We start from the raw sequence: 17,707 nt of genomic DNA on the forward strand, positions 1-17,707 counted from the left end.
TCTCTCTCCGAGAATGGAGGAGGAGGAGCAGAGGATTTTAGAAGACAGAGAAGCTGCTCAGTCTTGGGCATGTTTCGTTTCACATGACGGCAGGACATCCAGGCAGCAATGTCAGCCAAACAGGCTTCAAGAATCATTGCATTTCTGTATGAGTGAGGTCTCCGTCTTCCTCCTCTTTCTGTAAGTCTCATATTAATTGGAACCCGGGCCTCCTATTGCATTCCCCTGTTTTTCGACCATGTATTTTTACTTATAATCTGCGTAGATATCTTTTTATGAGCTACATATCGAATGAAAGTGAATTGCGAACCCCCCCCCCCACTTCCACTCCCACCTTCCTAGCTTGGCCTGGGTTATGATAAAGGCAACAGCACATAGGTTGCACTTTCCATGTAACAGATAGCAAGTGGAGAGAGTGGAATGAATGAGACCCAGCCTAGGAGCACCATCGCCTGCTGCCCAGCCTGGGACACCCCCGTAGCTGCTCCTGAGCCCCTGGACGTCCCTGTGGCTCTTCCTTAGCTTTGCTGCAGGTGCATAAGTGCCGAGACCCGTGGAACGGCAGATCAGGGGAGCTGGAGAAGGATGCTGTACCTGTTTCCTAGCTTCTGCTCTTGGAAAGGAACATTATGCAAAGGTGTGGGGATTGCAGGCCCAATTCAGTGCCTGTGGCTGCCAAAATCTTAAATGCGGCTTCCAGCTTCTCTATTTGCCTCCCTGTCTGAGTCAGGGATTTTGTTTGCACCATCTGTGCGGACCTTGCAGGGCGATGCAAAGGGAGGGAGATTTTGCACGCTCTGAGCATTTGGACTGTTTATCTTTGTAAAACTACCCACGCAAGAGAAGGCGCACTCATTTGCATCAACGTCGAGGCAGTAAGAATCAGCTTTGTGTCATAAGATCTGTGGACAAGCACCAGTTTCAGCCGGTCGCTTATTTTCTGTCCCTAGGAGCGCCTTTTACATGAAAGGGGCCACCACTGTGATTTATATAGTGGGAAATATTTTTTTATGTTTAAATCTCTGTGCAAAGCAAAAATAACATTATCTGCATGCATCTATACCAGTGGTTCTCAAACCTGTCCTGGGGGACCCCCAGCCAGTCAGGTTTTCAAGATATCCCTAATGAATATGCATGAGAGAGATTTGCATACCTGTCACTTCCATTATATGCAAATCTCTCTCATGCATATTCATTAGGGATATCTTGAAAACTTGACTGGCTGGGGGTCCCCCAGGACAGGTTTGGGAACCACTGATCTATACAAACACAGTGGACAAGATTAACACATCCGATATAAATAGTCACATTTGAGTATCATTAAGAGCAAAATAGTAAATACAGTGGTGCCTCACAACGAACTTAATCCGTTCCAGGAGCAAGTTTGTTATGTGAAACGTTCGTTGTGTGAAACGCGTTTTCCCATAAGAATACATGTAAAACAAAATAATTCGTTCTGCAGCCCTACATTTCCCTCCCTCCACCTCACCTTATATGCAGAGTTTGCCAGCTTTCTTTTTCACCCAGCCGCACGCTTTCAAAAAGCTGTGCACGCGCAGCTGCTGAAGTTGATCAATGTTCTCTTCTCCTGCAACTTCCGGTTTCCGGTTGCGTCAGAGGAGAAGATTGAACAACAGAGCATGCGCGCATGTGCTGCTCTTTGAAAGTGTGTGGCTGGCCGAAAAAGAAAGCCGGAAAACTCGGCATCTAAGGTAAGGTGGAGGGAGATGATGGAACACTGCATTTAGACAGGAGGATGCTGCTGTTCCCGGCTTCGGCGAGAGTAGTTCCGCCCCCCCCCCCCGGGCCCCTCGGGCGACTTCGTTGTGTGAAACAAAGTTCGTTATAGGGAGCAAGACAAAAAGTTCGTTATGCGCAGCGTTCGCTGTGCGAGGCGTCCGTTATGCGAGGCACCACTGTATAACTTTTCTACGCCTTGAGAACCCAGTCCCTATGGGTGTTGCTTTTAAATATTCCTTTTCTTGCATTAGAATGAAAAGTTTTTTATACATCCCACGCTATAATGAAGAAGCTCGTCTGTCCTTGATGTACCAAACCCACGCTCAAGTCCCTTCATAAAGTGGTCCCCAATGGACTTAAAAATAGAGAACCCAAAAAATGAAGGACAAATGCTGCCGTCTCCTTCCCTGCCCGCCTCTGCCTCACGCTTACTGCCGTCTCTTTCCCTGCCTTCCGCTGGGGTCCTGGCCGCGCCGGAGGCTCAGCTAAATATTTCCAGTAATGAGGGCAGAGGGCAGGCGCGACCGAGGGAGGGAGAGAGCTGGCACATGCGGAGTAAAAGGAGATCACCCCCTCCCCCCTCCAGCACCTCTTTCAAAGTGCTTTCCCGACTAGCTGAGCAACTCTGTGAGAAAAAAAAAAAAGTTTGCTTTCTTAGGGCAGTCGGACTGCATTGCCCCTCGTGAAGCGGAGACCCCCCCCCCCAGGGAATCGCTCTTCTGCCAGATTATTTTCAATTACCAGCAAAGGGTCACGAAACCAGGCAGAGAGTTTTCAGCAACCAGAGAGACCGCAGCATCATGCATTAGCGATTGATTCAGTTGGCAGAAACTTTCTGTGCATTTTCAAAAGGGGTGGGGGGTGCTTTACCCATACAAGCTACCCCTCCTTGCAGTGCACAAAGGAAAGGGCGGATTGTAATTCAGAAGGTTCAACGAAGATATGAAAGATTTTTGTGTCTGTGTGCGCGCTTCCAAGCTGGAGTGGGAGGCTTGGCCTGGCCCAGCCCAAACTATAGGGAGGCAGAAGAGGTGTGGAGCTTCCAGCAGGAGGTGCTACTGAGTCAGTCACGCTGCAGATCTGCCCTTGGTTACCCGGGGTCCCGCATAGCTTGGTAAGACCCTTAGGCCTGGGTTCTTTATACGGTGCTGTTATCGGCGGCCGCCTTAAAAACGGCTGCCAATCGCATGTCAAGTCATCCACGGCGCCATTTACAGAACCGCAGATACGTGAAAGGTAGGCGTCTGAATTGGAGGCCAGGGTTTCAAAGGCCTACGTTAGCGGTGCCTACCTTTTTCACGAGAATCGCATCTATGGAGGTGCTTTGTCTAATGCCACTTCCAGCGTTAACCAATGCCTACAATGGCGTTAGGCGCATCCATAGATGGGATAACAGTGGCCTCTTTGGAGGTGCCCTTAGGCACCTCCATTTTTTAAAAATAGCATTTTAATTGGTTTTAAATCAGTGCAGCTCATTAGCGTGCTAATTATACCCAATTAAGTTAAGCAGCGATGTCACAATGGCTTCATTATCTTATACCTTTCTCACACCAGAATCAGAGTATGAATGGGCCCAACCACTGACCCTCAAGCTTTGCTTTGAAGAATGCTGGTGTAGAAGGACTGAGGTTGAGATAGACACTAAAGAATGACAGTCTCTGGTATCCAGAGCAGATATTTTGATGTCATGTCTCATTCCACCAATAAAAGCCAAGCTTATCAGTGATGTCACAATGGCTCCATTGTCCTATACTTGGCTCAGATAAGAATCAGTCTGAATGGGCCCAGCCACTGACCCTCAAGCCTTGCATTGAAGAATGCTGGTGCAGAGGGACTGAGGTTGAGTGGGAGTGTGTGGTTAGAGCTACAGCCTCAGGTACAGCCTTAGCACCCTGAGGCTGTATCTCCCTTCTAAATTTTCTTTTAATTTTTTTTATCCTGATAATTGTTAACCGTTTAGGTATATATTCGATAAACGGTATAGCAAAGATTAAATAAACTTGGAAACTTTAACTTAGATATGAGAATAAAAAGTCAGACTAAAAGCAGTATTTAAAACCCCTGAACTGTAGCATTCAATGGTGGAGAAAGAAATCTTCAAACCTTTCCTAACAGACAACAGGGAGCCCAGGTCCTACTGATTTCCTGGTAATTTCCTCCATTATTCTGAGCCAATGATACGAAAACCCTTTTTCTTTCATGTAGCTCTTGATGCAGGTCAGGTGCATCTGCTGAAGGAAGTGTTTAATAGGCCTCTGTCGATGGGAGAGGTTCCAAAGAACTGGAGAAGGGCAGCTGTAATTTCTCTTTATGAACTGGTACCAGAGGAGGAGGAGGCGGCTTCACACTGCAGGCCAGGAAGCCTTACCACATGGTGCAAAACATAAAGGGTAGCAAATTATCCACATTCCACTGGGTTCCAAGCTCCAAAGGGGACATGGTTTTTACTAGAGATAGTTGATGCCAAATGAATGTGATTGATGGTACTGTGTTGGCTGTGGTTTACATGGTAGAGAATGACATGGGGACAAATTTGTCCCCATCCCCACAGGAACTCAATTTCCCCATCCCGCCCCCACAAATTTTGTCACCGTCACTGTCCCTGTAAGCTCAGCCTTAACCACACAAACCTCAAACACTTAGGATTTTAAAGCGTTTGAGGCTTGTGCAGATGAGGACGGAGCTTAGGCATTGGTGGAATGAAGTATTATGACATCACAATCTGAGCTCTAGAATGTTGCTACTTAGGATTTTAAAGGGTTTGAGGCTTGCGCAGATGAGGACGGAGCTTAGGCATTGGTGGAATGAGGCATTATGACATCACAATCTGAGCTCTAGAATGTTGCTACTTATGATTTTAAATGTTTGAGGCTTGTGCAAATGAGGATGGAGCTTAGGCATTGGTGGAATGGGGCATTATGACATCACAATCTGAGCTCTAGAATGTTGCTACTTAGGATTTGAAAGGGTTTGAGGCTTGTGCAGATGAGGACGGAGCTTAGGCATTGGTGGAATGAGGCATTATGACATCACAATCTGAGCTGTAGAATGTTGCTGCTTATGATTTGAAAGTGTTTGAGGCTTGTGCAGATGAGGACGTAGCTTAGGCATTGGTGGAATGAGGCATTATGACATCACAATCTGAGCTCTAGAATGTTGCAACTTAGGATTTTAAAGGGTTTGAGTAGCTCTGTGTGACCTTGGAAAGGTCACCAGATTGTAACTAAGAAAAGGCGTCAGCTACACATCCTTTCCCTTACTCCTTTGGAACAAGTATTTCGGTGCCCCTTTTCTAGGCTGAGGGCTGTGTGCTCTGTAGTAGTGCAAGCATAAAAGAAGTCTGCCATACACTGTTAATCCAGATATTAGGGGGTAGCCAACAGGGTTTAAGGGAGCACCAGAGGCAGGCTGCACATACCCCCCCCCCTCTTTTACAAAGGTGCGCTAAGATTTTTTTAGCGCACGCTAAACGCTAACACGTGCATGTTATCCTATGAACACGTTAGCGCACACAATTCAGCGCGCGCTAAATCCGCATTAAAACGCTTAGGGCGCCTTTGTATAAGAGGGGAGATAGTATAATTGGAATGATGCATAAGAACATAAGAAATTGCCCTACTGGGACAGAGCAAAGGTCCATCCAGCCCAGTATCCTGTTTCCAACAGTGGCCAACCCAGATCACAAGTACCTGGCAGAAACCCAAAGAGTAGCAACATTCCAGAGCTGAGATTGTGATGTCATAATGCCTCATTCCACCAATGCCTAAGAGCCAACCTCATCAGTGATGTCACAATGGCTTGATTGTTCTATGCTTGGCTCACATAAGAACATAAGAATTGCCCTACTGGGACAGACCAAAGGTCCATCAAGCCCAGTATCCCGTTTCCAACAGTGGCCAACCCAGATCACAAGTACCTGGCAGAAACCCAAAGAGTAGCAACATTCCAGAGCTGAGATTGTGATGTCATAATGCCTCATTCCACCAATGCCTAAGAGCCAACCTCATCAGTGATGTCACAATGGCTTGATTGTTCTATGCTTGGCTCACATAAGAACATAAGAATTGCCCTACTGGGACAGACCAAAGGTCCATCAAGCCCAGTATCCCGTTTCCAACAGTGGCCAACCCAGATCACAAGTACCTGGCAGAAACCCAAAGAGTAGCAACATTCCAGAGCTGAGATTGTGATGTCATAATGCCTCATTCCACCAATGCCTAAGAGCCAACCTCATCAGTGATGTCACAATGGCTTGATTGTTCTATGCTTGGCTCACATAAGAACATAAGAATTGCCCTACTGGGACAGACCAAAGGTCCATCAAGCCCAGTATCCTGTTTCCAACAGTGGCCAACCCAAGTCCCAAGTATTTAACTAGATCCCAAGTAATAAAACAGATTTTATGCTGCTTATCCTAGTCCCAAGTCATCTCAATAATGGCCTCTTTTTAGGAAATTATCTAAACCTTTTTTTAAACTCTGCTAAGCTATCTGATTTCACCACATTCACCAGCAACGAATTCCAGAGTTTAATTACACGTTGTATGAAGACATTTTTTTCTCTGATTTGTTTTAAATCTACTACTTAGTAGCTTCACCACATGCCCCCTAGGCCTAGTATTTTTGGAATGAGTGGACAAGCGATTCACCTCTACCCTTTCCACTCCACTCAGTATTTTATAGACCTCTATCATATCTCCCCTGAGCTGTCTCTTCTCCAGGCCCTTGTCACTTTACCCTTTCCACTCCACTCAGTATTTTATAGACCTCTATCATATCTCCCCTGAGCTGTCTCTTCTCCAGGCCCTTGTCACTTTAACCTTTCTTCAAAGGAAAGTCGTCCCATCCCTTTAATCATTTTATTTTTTTTTTTTTGTAATTGTTTATTTAAAGGAAAGCACAATACAGCAAGAAACCAGAGATAGCCAAGGACAATAGCAACACTTCAAACACAATCCAATCTAGCATAACCCCGATAACATACAACTCCTTACAAAGTTTTACAAAAACACCCCCCTTTTTCTCATTTTAATCGCTCTTCTCTGTCCCCTTTCTTTCAAAGGGATTATTGAAGAGGGCTGGATGTGGCGCTCCATTTTGAGAATTGAATGGAATGCTCTGAAGTAGGGGCTTCTCTTGTCCTCTTCCTCTGCGTTCCCAGCACGATAGCTCAGTTGGGCAAGAATATGACATCTATGGTATGGTTGGGGGAGGGGGGTGGTTTACTTAAATAATATTCTGGCAATGTGAACAATGTTTTGCAAGTAATTGGGTCCCAGCACTCCTTTAATTTTGCGAATTAGAGATGAATTAGTCCCTAGTGTTGAAATCCTTTAAAGGCTAAACCAAGCATGCTGCTTAGTGACCTTCATGTGACTTTTGCAGTCATCATGCCCCGACTCACTAGTTCTGGTTTATTAACGCTACGGTGAGGTATTTGTTAGACAAACCTTCTTTCTGTCTAAGAAAAAAAAAGAGGGAAAACCAAAGGTAAAAGTTTTTTTTATTATATTTATTAATTTTAATCTTAATTACCAAGCATAAACATAGTAACATAGTAAATGACGGTAGATAAAGACCCGATTGGTCCATCCAGTCTGCTCAACCTGATTCAATTTATATTTTTTTAAATATTTTCTCCTTAACTATTTCTGGGCAAGAATCCAAAGCTTTACCCGGTACTGTGCTTGGGTTCCAACTGATGAAATCTCCATCAAAACTCACTCCAGCCCATCTACACCCTCCCAGCCATTGAAGCCCTCTCTAGCCCATCCTCCCCCAAACAGCCATATACAGACACAGACCGTGCAAGTCTGCCCAGTACTGGCCTTAGTTCAATATTTACTATTATTTTCTGATTCTGGAACCTCTGTGTTCATCCCACGCTTCTTTGAACTCAGTCACAGTTTTACTCTCCACCACCTCTCTCGGGAGCGCATTCCAGGCATCCACCACCCTCTCCGTAAAGTAGAATTTCCTAACATTGCCTTTGAATCTACCACCCCTCAACCTCAAATTTTGTCCTCTGGTTTTACCATTTTCCTTTCTCTGGAAAAGATTATGTTCTACGTTAATACTCTTCAAGTATTTGAACGTCTGAATCTATCTCCCCTGTCCCTCCTTTCCTCTAGGGCAGTGGTCTCAAACTCGCGGCCTAGGGGCCACATGCGGCCCGCCAGGTACTATTTTGAGGCCCTCAGTGTGTTTATCATAATCACAAAAGTAAAATAAAACCGTTTCTTGATCATATGTCTCTTTAGCTAAAAATTACAATATTATTATTAAGAATTAGCCAAAAGGAAAAATTTATAAACTATAAAGAGTTTTACCTCAAGCAAAATTGTAATTTCTTTAATAAGACATTAACTATTTTTTCTGAGGCCCTCCAAGTACCTACAAATCCAAAATGTGGCCCTGCAAAGGATTTGAGTTTGAGACCACTGCTCTAGGGTATACATATTCAGGGCTTCCAGTCTCTCCTTATATGTCTTCTGGCGCAAGCCTCCTATCGTTTTCGTCGCCCTCCTCTGGACCGCTTTAGTCTTCTTACATCCTTCACCAGATACTGTCTCCAAAACTGAACACAATACTCCAAGTGGGGCCTCACCTGTATAGAGGCATCAACACCTTCTTCCTTCTACTGGCTACGCCTCTCTTTATACAGCCCAGCATCCAAGCAAAATTGGTCATATAAAAGTTCCAACATAATGAACAATAACAAGTAAATAAAATAGTAGAGACTAATTAAGCTCAAGTCCTCAAATTGGATCCAATATGTTATCGTCTAGCGAGAAGCAAAATAATATTTTACTTTAGAATCGAGACTGGCTAAGGCGTTGAGTTGCGGCGTATATATACCATCAAAACAGGGCTCGAGATTGTTCTTTTTCCAAACGAGATAAAGACAAAAAGGTTGTCAACTGGTTTGGTTAATAAAAGACATATTTAACTGCTTGATATAAAACAATACATTTACAAGGGTGCCACGAAGAAAAAGTGGCACCCAAAGATGTAACCAACACTGGTCTCCCTACCTAAAGAAGGATATAAAACTGCTCGAGAGGGTGCAGAGGCGAGCAATGAAGCTGGCAAAAGGTATGGAGAACTTGAACTACAAAGAACGATTTAGAAAACTTGGACTGTTCTCCCTTGAGAAGAGGAGACTGCGAGGGGATCTGATTGAGACTTTTAAAATAATAAAAGGAATCGACAAGATAGAGCAGGACAAAAAGTTATTTACGATGTCAAATGTGACTAGGACAAGAGGTCATGGACTGAAGCTGAGGGGGGGACAAGCCCAGGACAAATGCCAGGAAGTTGTGCTTCACCCAGCGGGTGGTGGACACCTGGAACTCTCTCCTGGTGGAGATTGCTGTGGAACCCACCGTTCTAGGATTTAAGGGCAAGTTAGTTGCACATCTCCTCAAAAGATGCATAGAAGGATACAGGTGACTACGTTTTCACCAGGGTACACCTGGATGGGACTCCGCGTGTGCGGATCACCGGACTTGATGGACCTAAGGTCTGATCCGGAGATGGCAGTTCTTATGTTCCCAGATTTCAATAACAAAAATTCTCTTTTAATAGGAAAGAATTCACCATGACTACAGAGCATCCCTTTCTTCTTACCATAAGATGCTATAGAAGACTTATGAGCCTATTACCAATTCCAAAATCAGTTCATCCCATGCTATACAGTAGGAGTAACTCTAGACCAGTGGTTCCCAACCCTGTCCTGGAGGACCACCAGCCAGTCAGGGTGTTGGGATAACCCTAATGAATATGCATGAGAGAGATTTGCATATAATGGAGGTGACAGGCATGCAAATCTGCTCCATGCGTATTCATTAGGTCTATCATATGATCACCCATCCATTTCTCCCCACGCTCCCCCGCCACCCCCTGGCACTCCGCTCATTGGATAAGTCTCTTATCTGTACCCTTTTCCTCTACAGCCAATTCCAGGCCCCCCCCCCCCTTCTACATTGCTGTAACGTATGTCTGGAACAAACTGCCTGAGTCGATATATCAGGCTCTGTCTCTGGCAGTATTCAAATCCACTTCTTTGAAGCTTCTTTCAATTCCAAACTCCAACCTATCCGCTAAGCACCAATATCTGTCTTTATCATTCCCTCTGTAATTACCCCACCTGAGCACAGTGTATTGATACGCCTTCTTGTTCAGTTTGTCTGTCTTGACTAGATTGTAAGCTCTTTTGAGCAGGGACCATCTCTTCTGATGTACAGCACTGCATATGCCTAGTAACACGATAGAAATGATTAGTAGTAGTAGGAATGCTTTTATGTTTCACTTATATAACGGAACCTATGTTTCGCTTATAACGGAACCTCGTCTATAGCAGACGAGGTCCGCTGATTCCAACCGTGCGCCTTTATAAAAGTGCAGAAAATCATCACATATAGCGGACTCGCATTAACGGACTTTCGGATATAGCGGACAACCAATTTGGTCCCCAGAGCCGCTTTTAGCTGTAGTTTTCTTCGGCTATAACGGCCATGCAGGCTCCGCCTACAAGGCGCGTGGCGTGCCGGTGATACAGTATCAAAATGCAGCCCAGAAGAAAATGACAAGAGTATTTTTCTTTCCGGGACAGTGCGACATAATGCTTTAGAACATCTTTTAGTGTTCTGGTTTTGCAATCGTTTCATGCCATACCAATGTTTTGCTGAGTTTTGTTCTTGATGTTCTGACATGCTTGCGCAGTGACTGTTGTTCATTGATTGTACGTTGTTTCAAGTTGACCTAAATAAAGTTTTTTAAAAATGCAACTCTGGATATAACAAGACTGTTTGCAGTCCGTTTTAAGGAGATTATACTGTATTCTGATATTTGTCGTCCTTTGCTCATTTTTGATCTACAGAAGGTATTGCCTTCAAAGTAGAGAGTTGTGCGGGGACAGAAATACCGCCCATCCCCGCCAGGATCCTCTCCATCCCCACCCGTCCCCGCCAGGATCCTCTCCGTTCCCACCCGTCCCCGTCAGGATCCTCTCCATCCCCACCCGTCCCCGCCAGGATCCTCTCCGTTCCCACCCGTCCCCGCCAGGATCCTCTCCGTTCCCACCCGTCCCCGTCAGGATCCTCTCCGTCCCCACCCGTCCCCGCCAGGATCCTCTCCGTTCCCACCCGTCCCCGTCAGGATCCTCTCTGTTCCCACCCGTCCCCGTCAGGATCCTCTCCGTCCCCACCCGTCCCCGCCAGGATCCTCTCCGTCCCCACCCGTCCCCGCCAGGATCCTCTCCGTTCCCACCCGTCCCCGCCAGGATCCTCTCCGTTCCCACCCGTCCCCGTCAGGATCCTCTCCGTCCCCACCCGTCCCCGCCAGGATCCTCTCCGTTCCCACCCGTCCCCGCCAGGATCCTCTCCGTTCCTACCCGTCCCCGCCAGGATCCTCTCCGTTCCCACCCGTCCCCGCCAGGATCCTCTCCGTTCCCACCCGTCCCCGCCAGGATCCTCTCCGTTCCCACCCGTCCCCGTCAGGATCCTCTCCGTCCCCACCCGTCCCCGCCAGGATCCTCTCCGTCCCCACCCGTCCCCGCCAGGATCCTCTCCGTTCCCACCCGTCCCCGCCAGGATCCTCTCCATCCCCACCCATCCCCGCAAGGAATTACCTCCATCCCCGCCCGTCCCTATAAAAAGCAGCAATTACTTCTGACAGGATCATCAATTCCACAGTTTCTTTTGCTGTTTTCCTTGTAGAATTTCTTTGGTGGAACCCTTTTTTTTTGTTTTCTGTTCAGGTAATTAACTTATAAACCCCCTCTTTTACTAAGGCTGACGTGTCCATTATATTATATGGACGAACCCTGCTTCCATATCCTTCCATCTCCGTGGGAGTCCCATGGGTTAGGGGGGATTCCCGTGGGATTCCCGCGATCCCCGTTCCCGTGCAGACCTCTACTTCAAAGGTAACTAAAAAAAAATGTATTTAGTGCAATAAAAAGATATCGTGCTCTTTTCATTTACTCTTCAGTAAAGGGCTGTAAGTTTAAAAGATATCATGAACATACGCTTTCATATCAAGCCAGATAAACTCTGGGATAAAGATTCTAAGTTTCAAGTTTATCTATAATTTGGTATACCGACCATCACAGGTATGTGGCTGGTTTACAATATTAAAAATTAATAAAAACATTACAAAATTAGAAATAAAATAAGGCAGTTAAAGCCAAGACAAGGACGTAGTTTAGACAAGTTGGATACAAGAGGAATTAAGAAATAAAATTAAGAAATAAAAATAAGGGGAAGAGAAGAGGGGGAGGAGAATACAGGAGGAAAAGGGGGGGTGTTGCTTCTTAAAAGCAGTTCTCTGTATTTTTTTATTTATTTATATTTTTTCCCTTGGAAAGTATTCTTAGCTGCCGTTTTGTTATGCATTGTTGAACAGAAATGTTTTCAGGTTGGTTCTAAATTTGGTTAGAGAGTTTTCACAGCGGAGATGTGGTGGCATTGCAATCCAGAAGGAAGGGGCTGTTGCGGAAAAAAATAGCGTTTCTGGTATAATATAGGCCTTTGATCGAGGGAACCTTCAGTAAGCTCTGATCGGAGGATCTGAGGGCCCTGGAAGGGGTATGGGAGATACGATGTTTATCTAAGAAGGCAGGTGAGTGGGAGAACTTAATTTTGAAAACAAGTACACTTCTCCCTCTGTATTCGCGGTTTCAGCAATCGTGGTTTCGATTATTCGTGGTTTTTAGCTTGCTGGCTCCCCCCCACCCCATGACATCAGCTTGCATAGAGAAATCGCCGATTCCAAGCGTTTACAGAGAAAATTGCCGATTCCCAGCACTTTCTTCTCCTTCAGGAACCAGCCAGGTCTCCCACCATGTTGTTCGTGGTTTCACCGTATTCACGATGGTTTTTAACAGAAAACAGCAAATAACATATGAAAAAGTTATTCGCGGTTTTTCTGTATTCGCGGGTCTGTTAATCCCCTATCACAGCGAATACGGAGGGAGAAGTGTAGTGTTTCTGATATAATAAAGGTCTTTGATCGAAGGAACCGTCAGTAAGTTCTGATCGGAGGATCTGAGGGCCCTGGAAGGGGTATGGGAGATAAGATGTTTATCTAAGAAGGCATGTGAGTGGGAGAACTTAATTTTGAAAACAAGTAGGAGTATTTTGTAGGTTGTTCTCTGCATCTGTTTCATACCTGGGTTTCAGAAGGCATCTAAAGACTTATTTGTTTTCTAGATTCTTGGGTAACTAATTTCTCTAAGAGTTTCAGTTGTGATTTTAGGATAATTTTTTGTAAACCGCATAGATCCTCATGGTTATGCGGTCTATAAGTTGATTTTATGTTATGTTTGTTATCACCTGAAAAGTGGATTTACACTTTTAAGATAGTATTCCAACAAGACAGACCTACAACGCATTCCGAAAATCAATCAAAACCACTCTGACAAATTCATCACCTAAACAGACCAACCTTCGTTCTACGCATTTTCCCCCCTACAAACCCAAAACAATCTCTCAGGCCATCCCAACCCCCTCTCACATCCACTCCCCTCTCAACCCCGCTTACATTCCCTCCCCCCCCCATTTATCTTCTGCAACATTCCCCTCTCACATTTGTAATTAGCTGAATGTCCAGCCTTCTTTCAATGTGAAACACCTAGAAGTCGTCTGATTATGGCGGTATAGAAAAATAAAGTTAGAATTATTCCCATTATGCAGCTCAGCTGTGGAATTTTTTTTTGCCAGAAAAGCATGAAAGTTCAATTTGACAATTTATTTATGTACCACTTATATTCTAAGTGGTTTTACATTCAGGTACTTTATTATATTTCCCTATCTGTCCCAGCAGGCTCAAATTTTATCTAGTGTACCTGGGGCAATGAGGGGATTAAGTGAGTTGCCCAGCATCAGAAGGAGCAGTGAGGGATTTGAACCCACAAGGTTCAAGGTTTATTAATATTTGATTTATCGCTGAATCTGTTTACAAAGCGATGTACATAAATAAAAAAGAATACAATATAAAGATACAAATTAAAACTCAGTAACGACAAATTTAAGACAGGACAAACTTGAAATGGGAGGAAAAGAGGGGCAAAGATTACATCTGTTATATATAGAAAAACAAATATGGGAAAAAACATAAGGGAACAGAGGTAAGTAAAAGATTAAAAAACAAAAAAAAATTTTTAATATTGAGTATTAAAAACATCTTTAAAAAGGTGATTTTTCAAATTTTTTTTAAAAGAAAGAAGATCTCTTTCATTTGTGATATGTTGTGGTAGAGAGTTCCACCATTGTGGACCCATAACAGAGAACATGTCTGCTGTAGCTCTAACCACCGTGCCATACACTCCTGTGGGTAAAAAAACCAAACAACTTTCACTGTGTATCTGCAAGTCAGGTCCAGACTAGGAATTGCCATCTTTCATATCTAGGCAGTGCCATACTGAGGGCTGTGCTAGCCACATAGGGCATAGACATTACATTACATTAGATTAGTGACTTTTATATCGCCATTACTTTGCGGTTCAAGGCGGATTACAAGAGGTTATCTGGACTTTTCCAGGAGCGTTACAAAGTAGACCGGGTTGCTTCAGGGGAGATCTAGACATTGTATCGGGTCATTACAAGCTAGATAATTTGGTTAGAAGGTTGTAGGATCTGGGAAAGATTGAAATGCTTCCTGCGGTGTTAGTTTGTCTTGATGGATTTCTTGAATAGCAGGGTTTTTATTTCTCTTCTGAAAGTTTTGTAGTGTAGAGTCATGATCAGTAGATTGGAGAGTTGGTGGTCTATGGTAGGTATGGAAACTAGAAACTGCTCCTTGTCCACCATCTCATTGTCAATGGCGATGGGCACTAGGGGAGGCCAGTAGATGAATTCCACAAGTTTTAGCTTTAGTTTGGTATAGTCCTGTGGTGGGGAGGGGGTTTGCTTGGGGGGGGGAGGGGCACCAGTAGGTGAGTTTTTTTGCAGGATTCAGCAATAGTTTGATTGTAGTCCTGGCTCTTGGAGCGAGCAACAAGGCCAATGCCGAGGGAATTAGGTGTCTTCAATCTTGTGCCCTCCCCTCAATTAACTTCTGCATCCCCTCCCCTCCACACAATCAGGATCACCCCAGCATCATCCTTCCAGAATAACCTGGGTGAATGGGCTGTTTGAAAGCTGATCCCCCCCGTCCAAATTTCCCTGCTGTTGTTTCTTTTGAGTTTATCTGGTTGTCGTGATCTGTTCTGCTCTGACTATAACTCCTCCATGATATCTCCCAGCCCTAGGTTACTGCCTAGTTTTGCCTAATAATCGGACTGGCCCTGATGAGAAATGAACATCCCCACTGGCATCTACCAGCTACTTGCTCTTGACTTGAATTGGCCACTGTGAGAGATGAGGTGCTGGGCTAGATAGATGCTTGGGATCTAGCTAGGTACTTGGGACCTGGATTCGCCACTATTGGAAACCGGATGCTGGGCTTGATGGTCCTTCAGTCTGGCCCATTATGGCAATTTTTATGTTCTTATATGAGCCAAGTATAGGATAATCAAGCCATTGTAGCATCACTGATGAGACTGGCTCTTAGGCATTGGTGGAATGAGGCTTTATGGCATCATAATCTGAGCTCTGGAATGTTGCTACTCTGGGTTTCTGACAGGTACTTGGGACCTGGATTCGCCACTATTGGAAACCGGATGCTGGGCTTGATGGACCTTTGGTCTGGCCCATTATGATAATTCTTATGTGAGCCAAGTATAGGATAATCAAACCATTGTGATATCACTGATGAGACTGGCTCTTAGGCATTGGTGGAATGAGGCTTTATGACATCACAATCTGAGCTCTGGAATGTTGCTACTCTGGGTTTCTGCCAGGTACTAGTGACCTGGATTGGCCACTGATGGAAACAGAATACTGGGCTTGATGGTCCTTGGTCTGTCCCAGTATGGAACTCTTATGTTCTTATGATGAGTGGACTGGTCCAGCGAAACTCTTCTTTGATAATTCTCCATGCTAGAGGTATCAACATAGTAACATAGTAGATGACGGCAGATAAGGACCCCGAATGGTCCATCCAGTCTGCCCAACCTGATTCAATTTAAATTTTTTCTTCTTAGCTATTTCTGGGCAAGAATCCAAAGCTCTACCCAGTACTGTGCTTGGGTTCCAACTGCCAAAATCTCTGTTAAAATCAAGCCAGCTAGTTAAAATCAAGCCAGCTCACTGGTCCTCGGTGTTTTAAAAGGTACAGATTTAGGGTTTTCCTTTTCAGCAGGTGACCCTGTTGGGATAATCTCTGATTTTTCCCTTTCCCTTCCAGTTGTATACATCTGCTGTTATCCGGATCATTTTCGACAGTTGATGCTGCACACTTGGCATAAGGGTCTTAATTCGGGAGACTACGCCTTCTTTTTCATCGATGTCTTTGGTGCCAGCTTGCAGGAGTCTCACTCTTTGGACCCACAGAAACCTTGGAAACGGGGTGATGCAGACGATGCCATTGCCAAGGAAGCATTCAAGGTAAAAAAAAAAAACAACAACATTTGATTGTTTTGCACGATGGGTCGTGTTTACCATCTCTGGGGCCTGGGGTGAAGCTGCAGATAGTGGCACTAAGAGGATGTGGCAGCTAAGATGTAATGCAGAAGGATTTATGGTCATTCACTAGGGCTGTAAAGATGAGCAGGCCTTAATGACCACAGGTAGAAAAGGTACGACAAAACATAGAAGGACACTTGGGAGTAGAAAACCAGAATATCAACAAAAGTTTATACAATATTTATTTGTATACCGCCAATCCCTCCATGAGGTTCACAGCGGTCTTGAAAAAGATAGGTCTTTGGGTCTTTTTTGAAACATTTAAAATGAGATTGCTGGTTAATATTAGTTGGAAATGCTTTCCACAGTTTTTCTGCTTGATATGCCCATATGGAGTTAAAAGTTCTATTGGTCTATTTATATCCCATCCATAAATACTAAATAACTTTGGGCACGATGTTGTCCCTTGCAGGACCCCATACTTTGGGCTCCTTATCTCAGATCTAAACAGTCCCCGACATACCCTCTGGGACTTCCATACTAAATACGACTCCATCCAATTCAGGATGGAAAATTGTGTCAAGACCTATTACCAATTTAATAACTACATTTATTAATTTAATAACTACATTTACTAATTGAAAAACTGAATCTAGTGGTTTCTCTGTATACATACTGCCATTGATTTATCCTATACTCAAGGAAAGCTCTATTTTCAGCAGTATGGGAGCAGAACAGTGTCCGTCTTTTGTGTTTTGGGATGCTTTGAGTTAGGTTGGAAGTGGCGTAAGAGAGCCGTGCATTGTGCTGGGCTGGTACTGTTTCCTTGCTGATTATTCAGACGCAGGTGGAACACATACTGTTATCGGATATACACAGAAACACAGCTGCATAAAACACTTTGGCAATCTCTAATCCCTCACTCTTAAGTACCCTGTTTCCCCGAAAATAAGACCAATCCCAAAAGTAAGCCCTAGCATGATTTTTAAAGATGCTTCTAATATAAGCCCCCCAAATAAACCCTAGTTAAGATTGCCCCCCCCCAAAAAAAAAAAGTCCCTGACACTCCCGGACACTAGTGCTGCCTGATTTGCTGAAAAAATTGGACTTGTCGATTCAGCAACTCCTACCCCTGCTGCTGTAGGAGGCCTTGTAGCGGAGGTATGTCAGTCTCACGGTGGGAGGGTCAGTGGGGTTCTGCTGCACATGGGGATGGATGAGAATGAAGCTGCACATGGTGGGGGGGGGGGGGAGGGAGGGGAGAAAGGAAAGAGGAAGAATTGGAGTAGAGGAGAGGAAGGGAGAGATGATTGTTGTACATGAAAAAAAATAAGACGTCCCCGAAAATAAGCCCTAGTGCGTTTGTTGGACTCAAAATTAATATGAGACACTGTCTTATTTTCGGGGAAATGCTGTATATCTCGGGAGGCACTAGCTATCTCGTACACAATTAAGTGTCCC

General features: G+C 44.6%; 1 protein-coding gene across 1 annotated transcript in view; it reads left to right on the forward strand.

Annotated features, from left to right (window-relative positions):
- The window catches only part of NPR1 (natriuretic peptide receptor 1), a 118,702-nt gene that overhangs the window by 23,212 nt on the left and 77,783 nt on the right, over positions 1-17,707 (forward strand). Inside the window, exon 2 of the mRNA XM_033924395.1 lies at positions 16,029-16,228. Coding sequence (XP_033780286.1) covers positions 16,029-16,228 — 200 coding nt within the window. The remainder of the gene's footprint in view (positions 1-16,028; positions 16,229-17,707) is intronic.

This window comes from Geotrypetes seraphini, chromosome 16, assembly GCF_902459505.1.
Source record: "Geotrypetes seraphini chromosome 16, aGeoSer1.1, whole genome shotgun sequence".
In the NCBI taxonomy this organism is placed as follows: Eukaryota; Metazoa; Chordata; class Amphibia; order Gymnophiona; family Dermophiidae; genus Geotrypetes; species Geotrypetes seraphini.